Source organism: Ranitomeya imitator, chromosome 4, assembly GCF_032444005.1.
Source record: "Ranitomeya imitator isolate aRanImi1 chromosome 4, aRanImi1.pri, whole genome shotgun sequence".
Classification (NCBI taxonomy): domain Eukaryota; kingdom Metazoa; phylum Chordata; class Amphibia; order Anura; family Dendrobatidae; genus Ranitomeya; species Ranitomeya imitator.
In genome coordinates this window covers 478,282,306-478,301,261 of record NC_091285.1, presented here as the reverse complement: position 1 = coordinate 478,301,261, position 18,956 = coordinate 478,282,306, and the positions used below count along the sequence as shown (strand labels likewise).

The 18,956-nt window shown below is 42.9% G+C and overlaps 1 protein-coding gene across 1 annotated transcript in view; it reads left to right on the top strand.

Moving 5' to 3' along the window:
* The first annotated feature begins 2,728 nt into the window (after positions 1–2,728).
* Positions 2,729–18,956, top strand: part of AQP9 (aquaporin 9) — a 125,227-nt gene continuing 108,999 nt past the window's right edge. The window contains exons 1-2 of the mRNA XM_069765917.1: positions 2,729–2,946; positions 12,502–12,628. Coding sequence (XP_069622018.1) covers positions 2,791–2,946; positions 12,502–12,628 — 283 coding nt within the window. The 5' untranslated portion in view covers positions 2,729–2,790. The remainder of the gene's footprint in view (positions 2,947–12,501; positions 12,629–18,956) is intronic.

Below are 18,956 nucleotides of genomic sequence, written 5' to 3'. Positions count from 1 at the left end.
GAGGTTTCATCATGTATACAAGGTATATATTTAAATGGAACTTGTCACCAGAAGTCATGCTGTGTTCCTGCAGATATGCAGTTAGTCTGCAAGTTAACAGCATTATTAAAGAGAATCTGTCACTACAAAATTGGCCTATAAATTAAAGGTACTGTCACATTAAACGACGCTGCAGCGATATAGACAACGATGCAAATTGCTGCAGCGTCGCTGTTTAGTCGTTGTGTGGTCGCTGGAGAGCTGTCACACAGACAGCTCTCTAGCGACCAACAATGCCTAAGTCCCCGGGTAACCAGGGTAAACATCGGGTTACTAAGCGCAGGGCCGCGCTTAGTAACCCGATGTTTACCCTGGTTACCATTGTAAATGTAAAAAAAAAAAAAAACACTACACACTTACATTCCGGTGTCTGTTGCGTCCCCCGGCGTCAGCTTCCCTGCACTGTGTAAGCGCCGGCCGTAAAGCAGAGCGGTGACGTCACTGCTGTGCTCTGCTTTACGGCCAGCCGGTGCTGACACAGTGCAGGGAAGCTGACACCGGGGGACGCGACAGACACCGGAATGTAAGTATGTAGTGTTTTTTTTTTTACATTTACAATGGTAACCAGGGTAAATATCGGTTTACTAAGCGCGGCCCTGTGCTTAGTAACCCAATGTTTACCCTGGTTACAAGTGAAGACATCGCTGGATCGGCGTCACATACGCCGATTCAGCGATGTCAGCGGGTGATCCAGCGACAAAATAAAGTTCTGGCCTTCTAGCTCCGACCAGCGATGTCACAGCAGGATCCTGATCGCTGCTGCGTGTCAAACACAACGATATCGCTATCCAGGACACTGCAACGTCACGGATCGCTATCGTTATCGTTCTAAAGTTGCTCAGTGTGAAGGTGCCTTAAGGCCACCGGCATCAGGGGCTTATCTACAGCATTCTGTAATGCTGTAGATAAGCCCCCAATGTCACCTGAAAGATAAGAAAAGCAGGTTATATTATACTCATCCAGGGTTGGTCCCTCTGCGGTCCGGTCCGATGGGCATCGCGGTCGGGGTCTGGCGCCTCCCATCTTCATACGATGACGTCCACTTTTTGTCTTCCTGCTCCTATGCAGGCGTACTTTGTCTGCCCTGTTGATTGCAGAGTAAAGTACTGCAGTGCGCAGGCGCTGGCGTCTCTGACCTTTCCCTGCACCTGCGCACTGCAGTACTTTTCTCTGCCCTCAACAGGGCAGACAAAGTACAGTTGCGCAGGAGCCGAGACAGGAGGAAAAGAAGACAATGAGATCATATGAAGATGGGAGGTGCCGGACCCGGACCGCGACGCCCATCAAATCCGAACCACACTGGGACCACCCCTAGGTGAGTATAATATAACCTGTTTTTCTTATCTTTCAGGTGACATCTGAGGCTAATCTACAGCATTACAGAATGCTGTAGATAAGCTCCTGATGCCGGTGGCCTTAGTTTATAGGCCAATTTTGGGGTGACAGATTCCCTTTAACCTACACGGCACCTGCACACAGCTGAATGCAGCGGGGAGAAGATGATTTTATTTTCCCTGCCAGCATTCGGTATTCAGTCATGGGGGTGGGGCGACGCCCATTTAGTCACCGCTCTGAGTATACAAAACAGCAGCTGTAATTGCACCCCAGGGGCGCAGTTACAATGGCCGCTCTATATACGGTACTCAGAGAGGTGACTGAATCGGCGCTGTCCCCAACCCCATGACTGAACTAAGAATGCTGACGGGGAGAATAAGATCATTTTCTCCCTGCTGCATTCGGCTGCGTGCAGGTGCTGGCCAGGTTAATAACGCTATTAGCCTGTAGATTAAAGGGAACTTGTCACCTAAAATTGACGGAATATGTAAATGCCTTTTTTCCGGTCCGATGGGCAGCGTTTCATTTTCATTTCTCCACCCCAGCCGTCCCTGTTGTCCGCAATATGTTTGAGGATTAGAGTACTTGAACTCCATAGTTTGTGCGTGCGCAATGCAATCTTCGCTTGTGCACATGCAGTATGCTTTGCCCAACTGCGGGCAAAGCCGAAAAGCATTACTGCACATGCGCCCACGGACTATGTCCCGGAAGTATTTTGCTTTGTTCTGGGACATAGTGCGCAGGCGCATGCGCAGTAATGCTTTTCGGCTTTGCCCGCAATTGGGCAAAGCATACTGCGCATGCGCGAGCAAAGATTGAATTGCGCCCCCGCGAACTATGGAGGACAAGTACTCTAATTCTCAAACATATTGCGGACAACAGGGACGGATGGGGTGGAGAAATGAAGACGAAATGCCACCCCTCGGACCGGTAAAAAGGCATTTACATATCACGCCAATTTGAGGTGACAGGTTTCCTTTTAACCTCATATCTGCAGATTAACAGCGTTGTTTCTGGTGAAAGTTTCCTTTTAACTAAGTGTTCAATTAAAACTTTCCAATATATAATACAGATGGAAGAATTGCTTTCTATGCGTGAATAAAAGCAAAGGTATAATAGCTATAATGACATCTTCCAGCATGTGTTCAAATTATACCTTTCAATCAAAACTTTCTTCTTAATATCACATATCAAATTTTCTAAATGTTAATGAAAAAAATATATATGGAAAGATTTTAAATTGAGCTGTACATTTTTTTTTAAAATCTATGTACTTTAACCCAGCCAATGGCTGTACAGGAAATCAATTTTCCTGGCAATATATGAATCAGACCATTCAGTGGAGTTCATGCAAGAAGTGCACACATTCCCACGTGGGTTAATAGTTAAATGGGAACCCAAAATCTGTAGAAGAGGATGTCTGAAGCTGACTCCACCAAGGGCAACAGGAGGAGCAGCACATACAGCACTTTAGACATGAAGGAAAACAGGAGCTGTTTAGAAAAAATTGCTCTGAGCAACAGCCTAGCAAAGGAAACCCTCTCTGAATTTTTCGGAACATGTCTGCTAGTAGTAAGTGTCAGCTGTTTTCCTGTTTCTTTATGTACTGTATAATTCTGCTGATGTGTGCATTTCTCTGAGTTTAAGGCTTTTTTTCTGCTTGCTATATAAAAAATAGTGCAATACTAGTTCTCTGGTCGAATATTGCAACTTATTATATGTATTTATAACTGTTTTTACAGCAGTAACTCCCCAGGACCTTATAAACCGGAACTTACTATACAGTGGTGATACTGCATAAATAAGAATAATGACGGATAGAATATATTTGTCATATCTGTAATTAACCTAGCTAATCATGTAATGTCATCTTATGGAAACACAACACAATTACGTCAGTATAGTTGGATGCTAGTACTGCATAAAGTTACTTTTGTTAAATCTGAGTAATATAAATATACATATAGAGAGACTTATTCAATACTTTGGAAAAGCTTTAGTCTAGTATAGAAAAAAATACTGCAAAGTAAGAATACTTTATAAAGTAACTCTGTTAATAGCTTAAAGGGAACCTGTCAGCAGGTTTTGCCACTATAAGATGCCACTACCTTTCAGGGCTTATCTACAGTATTCCATAATCCTGTAGATAAGCCCCCGGTCTGACCTGCAAGTGTCGAAAAATAAGTTATATTATACTCACCTGGGGGAGCAGTCCTGTGCGGTCCGGTCCAATGGGTGTCGCAGGTCTGGGTTTCGCTCTTTCCATCTTCTTGCGAAGCTGCCCTCCTGCTTCTTCATTGCTTCCCAGCATCGGCGCTCCTGCGCAGGCGCACTTCTCTGCACTGTGGAGGGCAAAGTATTGCAGTGCACAGGTGCTGGATCACTCTGACCTTTCCCGGCGCCTGCCCACTGCAGTAGTTTCCTTTGCCCTCAAAAGGGCAGAGAAGTGCGCCTGCGCAGGAGCGCCAATGCTGGGGCGTGATGAAGAAGCAGGAGGGCAGCGTCACAAGAAGATGGGAGGTGACACCGCACAGCACAGGACCGCCCTCCCGGGTGAGTAGAATATAAATTATTTTTCTTCACTTGCAGGTCGGACCGGTGGCTTATCTACAGCATTATAGAATTCTGTAGATAAGCCCTGAAAGGCGGTGGCCGCATCTTATAGTGGCAAGATCTGCTGACAGGTTCCATTTAATAGTTTATTTTTAATAAGTAACAAAATACAAAATAAGTGAACAAAAGGCAAAACTAAATCAAATCAATATTTGTTGTGACCGCCCTTTTGTCATTAGAAGTGCATTAAAGCATCAATTCTTCTAGGTACATGTGCACAGAGTGTTTGAAAGAAAGCTGCAGATAGGTTTTTCCAAACATCATTAAGGCTAGGGTCACATTGCGTTAGTGCAATCCGTTTAGCGCTAGCGCTAGCGGATTGCGCTAACGCAATGTTTTTAAAGGGTCGCGTTTCGGGGTCGCGTTAACGTCCCCGCTCTCGCAGATCCCCGATCTGCGAGAGCGGGGAACGGACCTCGGGCGCGCCGCGGACGCTGCAAGCAGCGTCCGAGGCGCGCTACAAAAGACCGGCGCGTCGCTAGCGCGTGCCGAAAATGACATGCGCTAGCAATGCGCTGGTACATTGCGGGCAATGGGAGCGCTAACGGACGCGTTGCATGGCGTTAATTTCGCCGTGCAACGCTGTCCGTTAGCGCTCTGACCAAAACGCAATGTGACCCCAGCCTAAGAACTAACCACAGATTTGTAGATGTACTGTCTCTGCATGTAGTTCCAGACAAACTAGATGAAGTTCAAATCAGGACTCTATCTGTTCTAGTGCTCCTTGTTAAAGATAGTTCTTAATGACATTGGTTGTATGTTTGGGGTCATTGTCCTGCTGAATAATAAATTTGGAGCCAATCAGAAACCTTCTTGATGGTATTGAGTGATAGATAAGTATCTGCCTGTATTTCTCATCATTGAGGACACAATTAGTCTTAACCAAATTCCCAACTTCATTGGCTGAAACACAGCCTCATTTTGGCACGGGACTTCCCCCATGCTTCCCTGCAATTACTCATTGTACTATTCTCCAAGCATTCGACATACAAACTGTCTTCTGTCACAGCCAAATATTCCATTGTCATCAGTCCAAAGCTTCTGCTGCCATGAAGCGATGAATGTGCCCTCCCCTTGCTTATAGATGCGCAGTAGCTCATATGGATGAGTTGCTACGCCTATGTAACTTTTTCATTCTGCAGATCATCCAGCCACACGTTGAACCCAGATTGTTCAAATATTGATGGCCTATCAATACAAAGGCCCCTTTATTCTGCTGATCAGCTGCCTTGCCGCCCATTGAATTCACATAGTTCAATCGCTGATGACCTATTTTACAGACAGACAAAAAAATAAAGTTTTCAAGTGTTTTGCAGTGTGTAAAATCGTTAAAGCAGATTTTTGTTTACATATGGGGAAAAATTTGGGATTGGGCTGCCCTTGAGTGCTGAAAATTAAGTATATAAATATTTGGAAATTCCTTGTTAGCAATGACGATATGAATACGAACTATTTAGTTGCTATATATTTAAAAAAAATTGAACTTTTAAATGTGTCCTCTATCCAAATATATTTGTATATAAGGGGACGTTACCTTAATGATTAACAAGTATGGATTTCTGCTCTGTCCTAGGAGGACCATTATTTGCCTTGAATCCTTGTTATCAACACTATGTATTTGTTGACTTGAACACTGCATATTTCTGCTGCAGACTTTTTTTTCAGTCATGTGAAAATTCTGTTTTGTAACTTCCTTTTTGTACAGTTTTATTTTGGCCAGATCAGCGTGTACATAAAGACATAACACAGCTCACGGGGTTGGATGCAGCAATCTGCATGTGACCGTAACCTATATAGATGTAAACCTCATAGTACAGCTTTTTATATTTGTTTGATGAAGAATTATGTGATTGAAAATATTTCAAATAAAAATATATAAATGTGTATAATTATAGGGACTTATGCAATGTTGACTCAAAAGAAATCCTTGCGCAGAAACATGTTGAAATGTGCCCTAAATACCCATCCTCATGAAGAAAATCAAACAAGTTGTGACAAAGTTCATTTACTCTTTTACTTCTCAGAGGTATGCAGAATGAAGCAGACCAATAACTTTAATCCATAAAACATAGGTCCTATCCCTGAACTTTTGGCAGTTTTGTCCTGGGTTTGTTGTTTACAGATTAGTAGCCACAGGTCACCCACCTTTGAATCATGGTGCACTGAACTCGGTGCAATACCAACAAGTTATGTTACAGTGCCTTGCAAGGTTTGGACCAATTGTCTATTATGAGTATTGCTTGAACTTGTCAAAGAGTTTCAAGGACCATGATTGTAAAGGTACAGTCACACTTAGCGACGCTGCAGCGATACCGACAACGATCCGGATCGCTGCAGCGTCGCTGTTTGGTCGCTGGAGAGCTGTCACACAGACCGCTCTCCAGCGACCAACAATGCCGGTAACCAGGGTAAACATCGGGTAACTAAGCGCAGGGCCGCGCTTAGTAACCCGATGTTTACCCTGGTTACCATCCTAAAAGTAAAAAAAAACAAACACTACATACTTACCTACAGCCGTCTGTCCTCCAGCGCTGTGCTCTGCACTCTTCCTGTACTGTCTGTGTGAGCACAGCGGCCGGAAAGCAGAGCGGTGACGTCACCGCTCTGCTTTCCGGCTGACCGACGCTCACAGCCAGTACAGGAGGAGAGCAGAGCACAGCGCTGGAGGACAGACGGCTGTAGGTAAGTATGTAGTGGTTGTTTTTTTTACTTTAACGATGGTAACCAGGGTAAACATCGGGTTACTAAGCGCGGCCCTGCGCTTAGTTACCCGATGTTTACCCTGGTTACCAGTGAAGACATCGCTGAATCGGTGTCACACACGCCGATTCAGCGATGTCTGCGGGGAGTCCAGCGACGAAATAAAGTTCTGGACTTTCTTCCCCGACCAGCGACAGCACAGCAGGGGCCTGATCGCTGCTGCCTGTCACACTGGACGATATCGCTAGCGAGGACGCTGCAACGTCACGGATCGCTAGCGATATCGTCTAGTGTGACGGTACCTTAATTCTGAAGTGGTGCTATACAGCAAATTGTGAGAGTACAAATGGAGTAATTGGTCATAACAGGGGTATTTTGATTTTATAAACTGTTTAGCTATCAGTGGGACATGCAATCAGTTTATGAACACTTGGGTTCAAAACGCTGACACTTCTACTAATCCTTGAATGAAGGGGCTTCAATGCCAGGCATGTACGCTGTCCACTTTTATCTCCTTCACGACCAGAGGTATTTTCATTTTTGAGTTTTTGTTTTTTGTTCCCCTTCTTTCCAGAGCCATAACTTTTTTATATTTCAAAATGGCCATGTGAGGGCTTCTTTTTTGCGGAACAAGTTGTACTTTTGAACGACAGCATTGGTTTTAACATATAACACGTCGTGTACTGGAAACCAGGAAAAAAGTTCCAAGTGCGGTGAAATTGCAAAAAAAAGTGCAATTCCAGACCACAATTGTTTTTTTTTTGTCATGTTCACTAAATGCTAAAACTAACTTGCCATTATGATTCTCCAGGTCACTACGAGTTCCAAACATGTCTAAGTTCTTTTTTATTTAAGTGGTGAAAAAAAATCCAAAGTTTGGGTAAAAAAAAAATGGCGCCATTTTCTGAGACCTGTAGCATCTCCTTTTGCGTAATCTCTGGCTGGGTAAGGGCTTATTTTTTGCTTGTCAAGCTACCATTTTTATTCATACCATTTTCATGTAGATACGATCTTTTCATCACCCATTACTGCATTTTTTTGCAATGAAGCGGTGACCAAAAAATGTAATTCTGACGTTTTGAATGTTTTCTTGTTACTCCGTTTAGCAATCGGATTAATTCTTTATTTATATTGATAGATTGGGTGATTCTGAACACAGCTATGCCAAATATGTGCATATTTGTTTGTTTATTTTGTTTTTTTTTGAATGGAGCAAAAGGGGGTGATTTGATCTTTTTATATTTATTTTTTAATATTTTTAAAAACATTTTTTTACTTTTGCATGCTTCAATAGCCTACATGGGAGACTAGAAACTGCAATACTTTGATCTCCTCTGCTACACACAGGCGATGATCAGATCGCCTGTGTGCAGCAGAAATCCTCACTTGCTATGAGCGCCGACCACTGTGGTTATAGGCCCCCATGCTATTAGATAGCTGTCAGTCAAAACAATTTTCCATCTCCCCAGTAGTGTACCACCAATAGCCAGAACATCAAGAGAACAAGAAAGGCAGAGTATTTTTTTTTTAGATCAATTGAGTAATACATTGTGAGACCCATTATACTATATGGAAGGGTATGTGCGGACCATTATACTATTTTGAAGGTTGAGTGGGGACCATTATACTATCTGGAGGATTTTGTGGTGGTCATTATACTATTTGGAGGGCTATGTGGAGGCCATTATACTTGCAGGATTATGTTAGGCCATTATACTGTTTAGAGAGCTATTTGGCAGGCCATTATTCTGTTTGCAGGTCTATATGGGGGCCATTTTTATGTTTGTAGTGATATGTGTGGGCCATTATACTGTTTAGAGGGCTATATGGGGCATGGTCATATTGATTGGAGGGCTATGTGGCGATCACTGTACTGTTTTGAGTGCTTGTGGGGTCCATTTTACTCCATGCAAACAATTATATAGTGTGGAGGTTTAATACTCCTTAATACTTTGCCAAGATGGAGAGGGCGGTACAGTAGGGTCATCATACTGTGCGTGCAGAGGGTAGTGTGGAGGAATTCACTGTGGTGGCATCATACTGTGCTTTGGGACTCTTATTGGGATTGACATGTATGGGGCTATAGGAAATAATTTCTTTCTGGGGAAATAATTTGGGAATTTATGTGCCCTTCTTTTCTTTTGGGACACCCTTTACAAGATTTTTTTTCCTGGTTGTAGGACCTCTTTTATGAGGTTCTATTATTTCTGTGTATGCCCCTGCATCTCACACATACACAAGAATATTAGGCTTGGCTGACTGTTTAAAGTGTATGGCATTTTTACTGCGTAACCAAGTGGTTAGAGGCTCTTTATTTCCTTAAATGGGTCAAGGCTGCTGCTGGGCAAAGAAAACAAGCGGATGCAGCATGAAATCGCTCTAAGGATTGGGGTCCAAGAGGACCTCACCAATAATAAAGTGTTGGTGTATCTTACTGACAGGCAGTCACTTTAAAAGATGGTAATATTCTTTTAATATAGAGAACCAGTCATCTGTTTCTTGGTACTAGTTTCCATTATTTCAATGGACAGTTGTTTGCAGAGTGATGTTACATTGCATAGTGATAAGGCTACATTCACATTTGCGTTGTGCGCCGCTGCGTCAGCGACGCAACGCACAACGCAAATAAAAACGCACCAAAACGCACGCAAAAACGCTGCGTTTTGCGACGCATGCATCGTTTTTTGCCGAAATTAGGACGCAAGAAAAATGCAACTTGTTGCATTTTCTTTGCCCGACGCTTGCAACAAAAAAAAAGCGTGCGTCGCACAATGCAGCACAACGCATGTCCATGCGTCCCCCATGTTAAATATAGGGGCGCATGACGCATGCGTCGCCGCTGCGTCGCCCGACGCAAACACGCAAAACGCTAATGTGAACGTAGCCTAATTTATTTTCCCTGACTGCACACCACTTCTTATCTATAAAAACTATTCTAATCTGATACAGTTCAGGTTTTCATTGTACGCTGAGTCCTATATAATCAGAATATGTATAAAGGTACCTTCACACTCAGCGACGCTGCAGCGATACTGACAACGATGTCAATCGCTGCAGCATCGCTGTTTGGTCGCTGGAGAGCTGTCACACAGACAGCTCTCCAGCGACCAACGATGCCGGTAACCAGGGTAAACATCGGGTTACTAAGCGCAGTTCCGTGTTTAGTAACCCGATGTTTGCCCTGGTTACCATCGTAAAAGTAAAAAAAACAAACATTACATACTTACCTTCCGCTGTCTGTCCCCGACGCTGTGCTTATCTGTACTGGCTGTGAGCACAGTGGCCGGAAAGCAGAGCGGAGATGTCACCGCTGTGCTTTCCGGCTGGCCAGCGCTCACAGCCAGTGCAGAGAAGCACAGCGCCGAGGACAGACAGCGGAAGGTAAGTATGTAGTGTTTGTTTTTTTTACTTTTACGATGGTAACCAGGGTAAACATCGGGTTACTAAGCGCGGCCCTGCGCTTAGTAACCCGATGTTTACCCTGGTTACCAATGAAGACATCGCTGAATCGGCGTCACACACACCGATTCAGCGATGTCTGCAGGGAGTCCAGCGACGAAATAAAGTGCTGGACTTTCTGCAGCGACCAACGACATCACAGCAGGATCCTGATCGCTGCTGCGTGTCAAACTGAACGATATCGCTAGCCAGGGCGCTGCAACGTCTTGGATCGCTAGCGATATCGTTCAGTGTGAAGGTACCTTTAGTCTTACTGCTTTTAAACAAGCAACTTTTCTAATAGCTAAATTGTCAGAGCAATCCTAGTTCGGCGTCCATTATACCTTGAGATGAGTAGATCAGGGGTCCCCAACTCCAGTCCTCAAGGCCCACCAACATGTCATGTTTTCAGGATTTCCTTAGTCTTGCCAGGTAATAATTGCATCACCTGTGCAATGCAAAGGAAATCCTGAAAACATGACCTGTTGGTGGGCCTTGAGGACTGGAGTTGGGGACCCCTGGAGTAGATCATTGAAAATTCTGCTGATGAGACGCACAATGATCAGTTGCTCTCTGATGGGAAGAGGCCACTAAACATTACCTTCTTGTAGGGGTAATGAGAATTTACACAGCAGCATCCATTGCACTGAATGTATTATGCACTAATGAGCCAGTTCAGAGGGAGACAGGAGTAGAAGACCCCTTAATTATTTCCAAACATTTTAATAACTCTCCAGGCAGCTCTCATGACAAAAACCTTATTTATTCAACAGCAGACTTTACTTAGGAATAGACAATAGTCTAGATCAATCCTACAGGTGGCCAAGCTATCTTGATAATGAGACCACATTAGGAAATCTCTATTTGCAAAATCTTATACAGGGATTTACTCATAACAACCATTTATCATCTATCCACAGATTATGGCCACAACAAGGAGGGGCTTGAATCATGTTGTGGTCGAGCATGTGCTTTCTCATTACAGTTGACATGTATGGGGCTATAGGAACTGTGCACTGCACTCGACTGTTAGCCCCATTGACTTTGAATTGAACGGCACCTCTCATGCTACACCACTCTAATTAGAGTTCTCCTCACTGCAGTTTTACAGTGAGAAAGAAAGGGAGGGTTTGAGATTCGTATTGAATTAATTTATCGTATTCCAGCAATGAATCATTTGTTTTCTATCCATGGGAAAAACCCACTTACCTAAGATTTTGCAAACAGACATTTCCTATTGCAGTCTAATTATCAGAATGACTTGGCAGCCTATTGTAAAATATCTTGATTGAAGGGGACCCTAATGTAAAGATTCCACAAGAATACAGACCGACATGTTCGTGGTAGAAAATTAATATTTAAAAACTTTTTGAGCTGACCACTTTTTATACAACATAAAAGGTAAACATTAGGGATAAGCGAGCACTAAAGTACTCAAATGCTTGTTACTCGTTTCAAGTAACGAGTATAATGGGAGTCAATTGTAAATCAGAGCATTTTTCTGGCAGACTGAGGAGGTCCGTGGGTCAATGAAAATGTTGAAATGGATGGAAAAAGTGATGAATGGAAGGAGAACAGCCTAGGGAAGAGACCCTAGAAGCATCTCTGACTAAGATCGCTGATGAGAACAATGGTGTCACACTTTTACTCTGCTTTAACCCCTTAATCTCACTGGACATATTATCCCGTCAAGGTGACCTGGGACTTAATTTCCAGTGACTGGATAGTATGTCCAGCGCGATAAGCTGCGCTTATGGGGGAGCGCAGCCAATCACGGCCGGGTGTCAGCTGACTATCGCAGCTGACATCCGGCACTATGTGCCAGGAGTGGTCACTGACCACCCCTGGCACATTAACCCCTGGCACACTGCGATCAAACATGATCACAGCATTTCGGGAGCATATGGAAGCATCGCGCAGGGAGGGGGATCCCTGCGGGCTTCAGTGAGACCCTTGGTACAAGGCGATGTGCTCACCTTGTACCGAGCATCTCCTCCCTGAGTGTGGTGGCGCCAGTCCTTTTATAACCTCTGATGAGGTAATACGGCCAGCCAATGACAGTAATGCCACTGCCAAGGTGGTTACAGCATTGCAGTGACAAACAGGCAATCCCCACATATTTGTTGGCTGTGTAAGGCGGGGATTCAAACATTTTATCTGAGCATATCCGAGCACCCATATACCCGAGTGATATCCGGGTATAACCGAGAACATGCGTTGATCACTTGTAAACAAATTTGGGATTTTTATAGTAGACATTGGTGCAAAATATTTTAGCTGTTGGGATCCCACCTTTATTGTTCTGTTCATATGTCATTCTTATTTTATAATGATATAAAGATTTATTTTGATTTGTAATTCTTCTGTTTTATTTAGACCTTCACGTGTTGCAGTGTTGCTACAACTGTTCTCAACTATGGATCGTCTGCAGGCACTTTGGGTACCACTATTGGCTGTTCATTGGCAGTCACTATGGCAGTTTACGCAACTGGGGGAGTGTCAGGTAACTAGATGCATTATTTTGACAATTTTTTACAAATGTAAAAAAACAAAACAAAACAAAAAAAAAATCCAAGAATGTATCTATTATTTCATGAGAAATTGTCAGGAGAAATTGTACAACAAATTTTGGGATCCATTTTTTCCTGTTACTCTTGTCAAAATGAAAAAAAAAATTGGATCTGGAGTAAATTTTTTGTGAAAAAGTTAAATGTTTTTTTTTTTAAATAAAATACCTGTGAAGCACCGAAAGGGTTAATAAACTTCTTGAATGTGGTTTTGAGCACCTTGAGGGGTGCAGTTTTTAGAATGGTGTCACTTTTGGGTATCTTCTATCATACTGACCCTTCAAAGTTACTTCAAATTTGATGGGGTTCCTAAAATATATGGTTTTGTAAATTTTGCTTGAAAAATGAAAAATCGCTGGTCAACTTTTGACCCTTATAACTTCCTAACAAAAAAAAAATTTGTTCCAAAATTGTGCTGATGTAAAGTACACATGTGAAACATGTTATTTATTAACTATTTTGTGTGACATATCGCCTTGATTTAAGGGCATGCAAATTTTAAAAATTGTAAAATGTTACAATTTTTTGTCAAATTTCCATTATTTTCACAAATAAATGCAAGTCATACCGATGAAATTTTACCGCTATAACGATTTACAATATGTCACGAAAAAACATCAGAATCACCGGGATCCGTAAAAGCGTTCCACAGTTATTACCTCATAATTTGACAGTGGTCAGAATTGTAAAAATTGACCCAGTCAAACCACCCTTGGGGGTAAAGGGGTTAATGGAAAGCCAAGATCAGAAAATGATCTATTCTATAAACCATATTTTCGTGTTACATGGCTATACTTCATTTTTATTTTCTTTTTATATTATTATTATCATTATTATTATTATTATTATTTATTGTTATAGCGCCATTTATTCCATGGTGCTTTACATGTGAGGAGGGGTATACATAATAAAAAACAAGTACAATAATCTTAAACAATACAAGTCATAACTGGTACAGGAGGAGAGAGGACCCTGCCCGCGAAGGCTCACAATCTACAAGGGATGGGTGAGAATACAGTAGGTGAGGATAGAGCTGGTCATGCAGCGGTTTGGTCGATCGGTGGTTACTGCAGGTTGTAGGCTTGTCGGAAGAGGTGGGTCTTCAGGTTCTTTTTGAAGGTTTCGATGGTAGGCGAGAGTCTGATGTGTTGTGGTAGAGTGTTCCAGAGTAGGGGGAATACGCGAGAGAAATCTTGTATACAATTGTGGGAAGAGGAGATATGAGGGGAGTAGAGAAGGAGATCTTGTGAGGATCGGAGGTTGCGTAATATTAAGAATAATGTTCACCAAACACGAAAATGATCGAGTGCTCGGTGCTCGAATCGACTCGTCATGGACATGGTCTACTCGAGCAGCGAGCATAATGGAATTGAATGGCAAACTTGTATAATTATCTGCTTGATTTAGTATCAAAGTGTGCCAAGCACACTCACCCATCATTAATTAAGATATCTATTTTTTTTAAATAGAAATCTTGCAATTTTCACACTTTTTAAACTCATACTTATTGTCTTTTCTAAAAAATATTTACAGCAAAGATATTTGACATATCAGAGGCAGGATTACAACAAAAGGAATTTAGAGTAAAAAACTGCCTCAGTGGCCAGTGTGACAATTACAAGGTTTCATTTTTTTATTTGTAATACAGATTATGATATATAAAAAACACATTGCCAAAAAACCCCACACAGTCTCCCCAAATATTATGATGGTCCCACAACTCCACTGTCACGGCGGTGACCTTCCCAGTGGCGTCTATCTAGCCTTCAGGGGAATGGCTAGCGTCTGCAGGAATTATAGGTTCTTCAGAGAGATCTTCTGCAGAGATCATCTTTGCCAGCCTTTTCCATGCTAGCAGAGTCTATATCAGGCAGCTCCACCTACCACTCCCTTCCCAAACTTGTTACCTTTCCTGTTAGTTCAGATAGAGTCCTGTTTGTGCATTGTCTGTTTCTTTCTCCTATTATTGACCCAGTTTGTCTACCTGTCCTGTCTGACCTCTCCTCTCCTGTTAGCCCCCCCGCGTGAACCCAGAAGAAATACAGCGGGGGTCTCATGGCCTCATAGACCCTATAGTTTTTAATATGAAAATATAGATTCAAAAAGCAGAAATAGCCAATCTTAGCCAGAAGCATTCTGTACTTGCTTCTCTATAATAAACAACCTATTACCGATTAGTGGACAAGTCCATATAGCTACAACAATATGAGTACTAAGTACCCACAGACCACTATATCACACTGTTATAAAATCAATAAAGTTTATTGAAAACAAGTTAAAAATAGTACATCCTACCATATGAAATTTGTCAAAGAGAATTAGTCAAAAAATTCCATGAGCAGCAGAAAAAATCGCATCCAGCCATGTCATGTCAAGCATTGAAATACAAAATCTATTACAATCACTAATCACACATGTAGATACAGAGTTCCTAACACATCCTTTAAGGATAAATACAACATCTATTGTTTCCGGATGATGAGAATTCAATGTGCAATGTGAAAATCAGCTAGTAAATGAATCATGCTTACCCATGGTTTGTGCTCTGCTGCCCCTGGGCGTTCCTGGGCAGCAGAGCACAAACCATGGGTAAGCATGATTCATTTACAGTGGGGCAAAAAAGTATTTAGTCAGTCAGCAATAGTGCAAGTTCCACCACTTAAAAAGATGAGAGGCGTCTGTAATTTACATCATAGGTAGACCTCAACTATGGGAGACAAACTGAGAAAAAAAATCCAGAAAATCACATTGTCTGTTTTTTTAACATTTTATTTGCATAAATATGGTGTAAAATAAGTATTTGGTCAGAAACAAAATTTCATCTCAATACTTTGTAATATATCCTTTGTTGGCAATGACAGAGGTCAAACGTTTTCTGTAAGTCTTCACAAGGTTGCCACACACTGTTGTTGGTATGTTGGCCCATTCCTCCATGCAGATCTCCTCTAGAGCAGTGATGTTTTTGGCTTTTCGCTTGGCAACACGGACTTTCAACTCCCTCCAAAGGTTTTCTATAGGGTTGAGATCTGGAGACTGGCTAGGCCACTCCAGGACCTTGAAATGCTTCTTACGAAGCCACTCCTTCGTTGCCCTGGCGGTGTGCTTTGGATCATTGTCATGTTGAAAGACCCAGCCACGTTTCATCTTCAATGCCCTTGCTGATGGAAGGAGGTTTGCACACAAAATCTCACGATACATGGCCCCATTCATTCTTTCATGTACCCGGATCAGTCGTCCTGGCCCCTTTGCAGAGAAACAGCCCCAAAGCATGATGTTTCCACCACCATGCTTTACAGTAGGTATGGTGTTTGATGGATGCAACTCAGTATTCTTTTTCCTCCAAACACGACAAGTTGTGTTTCTACCAAACAGTTCCAGTTTGGTTTCATCAGACCATAGGACATTCTCCCAAAACTCCTCTGGATCATCCAAATGCTCTCTAGCAAACTTCAGATGGGCCCGGACATGTACTGGCTTAAGCAGTGGGACACGTCTGGCACTGCAGGATCTGAGTCCATGGTGGCGTAGTGTGTTACTTATGGTAGGCCTTGTTACATTGGTCCCAGCTCTCTGCAGTTCATTCACTAGGTCCCCCCGCGTGGTTCTGGGATTTTTGCTCACCATTCTTGTGATCATTCTGACCCCACGGGGTGGGATTTTGCGTGGAGCCCCAGATCGAGGGAGATTATCAGTGGTCTTGTATGTCTTCCATTTTCTAATTATTGCTCCCACTGTTGAATTCTTCACTCCAAGCTGGTTGGCTATTGCAGATTCTGTCTTCCCAGCCTGGTGCAGGGCTACAATTTTGTTTCTGGTGTCCTTTGACAGCTCTTTGGTCTTCACCATAGTGGAGTTTGGAGTCAGACTGTTTGAGGGTGTGCACAGGTGTCTTTTTATACTGATAACAAGTTTAAACAGGTGCCATTACTACAGGTAATGAGTGGAGGAAAGAGGAGACTCTTAAAGAAGAAGTTACAGGTCTGTGAGAGCCAGAAATCTTGATTGTTTGTTTCTGACCAAATACTTATTTTCCACCATAATATGCAAAAAAAATGTTAAAAAAACAGACAATGTGATTTTCTGGATTTTTTTTTCTCAGTTTGTCTCCCATAGTTGAGGTCTACCTATGATGTAAATTACAGACGCCTCTCATCTTTTTAAGTGGTGGAACTTGCACTATTGCTGACTGACTAAATACTTTTTTGCCCCACTGTACTAGCTGATTTTCACATTGCACATTGAATTCTCATCATCCGGGAACAATAGATGTTGTATTTATCCTTAAAGGATGTGTTGGGAACTCTGTATCTACATGTGTGATTAGTGATTGTAATAGATTTTGTATTTCAATGCTTGACATGACATGGCTGGATGCGATTTTTTCTGCTGCTCATGGAATTTTTTGACTAATTCTCTTTGACAAATTTCATATGGTAGGATGTACTATTTTTAACTTGTTTTCAATAAACTTTATTGATTTTATAACAGTGTGATATAGTGGTCTGTGGGTACTTAGTACTCATATTGTTGTAGTTTTTAATATGACTATTTTTCTATGGGTCATTTAGAGGTCAGGTCAGTCAGATGAGGTGAGGAGAAACTGGTTTTATCCAGTTCCTTCTGGTCTGCCTGGCGACCAATTTTAACTGTTTTGATTGGTTATTGAATTGCTGGGCGCCCAGATATTTGTGTATGTTCTGCCTAGCGCCCAATTTTAACTGTTTTGATTGGTTATTGAAGTGCTGGGCGCCCAAATATTTGTGTATAAAAACCCTGGTTTCAGGGGATTTAGTCATTCTGCTGGTGAAGAAGAAAAGAAGAAGAAGCACCTGGGGATGGAGGATCTCCTGCAGCAACTCCTGACCAGAGCCGGCGCTGAGGGTGGAGCGGAATGGCTTCAGCGCTGCTTGGCTATAGAACCTTCCTCTGCGGCAGCTGAGGCGTTCCCTCCCCCTCCAGAAGTTTCCTTCCAGCCGGCGTGTCAAGCCTCTCCAGCCCCGCCGACATCTCCGGTTTCTGTGCGCCTCAGAAGACAGAGGATTCCCTATTCTCCTTCGGCGTCGCCTCCTGCTTCCGGCCGGTCAAGACAGGAAGTGAGGGGGAAGTCGCGACGCCAACTGTCACAGAAGTCTCGCAGCCCTGCGCGAGACCTCCGCAGCCAGCACCGGAACGGGGCCCCGTCCGCATCAGTTGTTCCAGACGGGAGGTCTGCACCTCACCGCGGCCGTAAAAGCGCTGCGGTGTCAGCGGCTCCCGCAGCAGCGTCTGTATCTACGTCGGTGATCCGCGATGCTATCCGGGACGCCCCAGCGTCGCAGTCAGAAGATGAAGAAGAGGAGTCGCCTTCTGCAGCAGCGGATCGCATGGGCTCGCCCAACATGGAGGGCTTGAGCTCCAGCTCCGGCAGAGATCCTAAGACTGGACAACATTCATCGAGGGGTGAGACTGTTATTTTACCTACGTCTGTCCCTCACTCACAGCTCACAAATCTCATTAGGAAAGTGTTGGTGGATACATTGAAGGAAGTTATTCCTTCTACTGCACGCACATCATGTACATATAGTGCTGCAGTCTCTGACACGTTACCCGCTAACATTATTCCTGTTAATACTTTTAAGGAAGCACTGACTTGTGAATTATCTCCTTTGGGATTCCACTTGAGCTCTGCTGTTAAAGAGCTTACTTGGAATAATCAATATGTAGATATTTTTTTCTTTATTACCCAAGAAGGATCAGCTTTTTAAACCTGATAAAAAGGAGGATAAAGCTGATTCTGATGAAATTAAACGCACTAGCTATAAATCTTTTAACAATTGGGTTCAGGCTTTTACCATTTTTGCCGCAGTGTTGGGTGAAAAATCTCCCCATCTCTGTAGCAAATTATTCCAACACTTAGATATTATACTGGGAGCTTATCGGAATTTTGGCGGGTTCGCTTGGCTGAACTATGATGAAGCTTTCAGGCACAAATTGTCGGTTCACCCCGAGCTACATTGGGGAGTGAAGGATATTGGTTTGTGGATTAATCTTATGCTTCCACAAAGAAATAGCAATATGAAACAGCCCCCCGCTAGCACTTTGAAGCGGGGTGTTTGTTTCGCTTATAATGATTCCTTTTGCAAATGGAACAATAATTGTAGATTCCGTCACAAATGCTCTTTCTGTGGAAACTCGCACCCAATGGTTAAATGCTTCAAGAAGCAAGCCGCTCAGCAGTCTTCTGTTAAAGAGCACATTACTAAAAGCGCAGACTCCAGTGAGCCT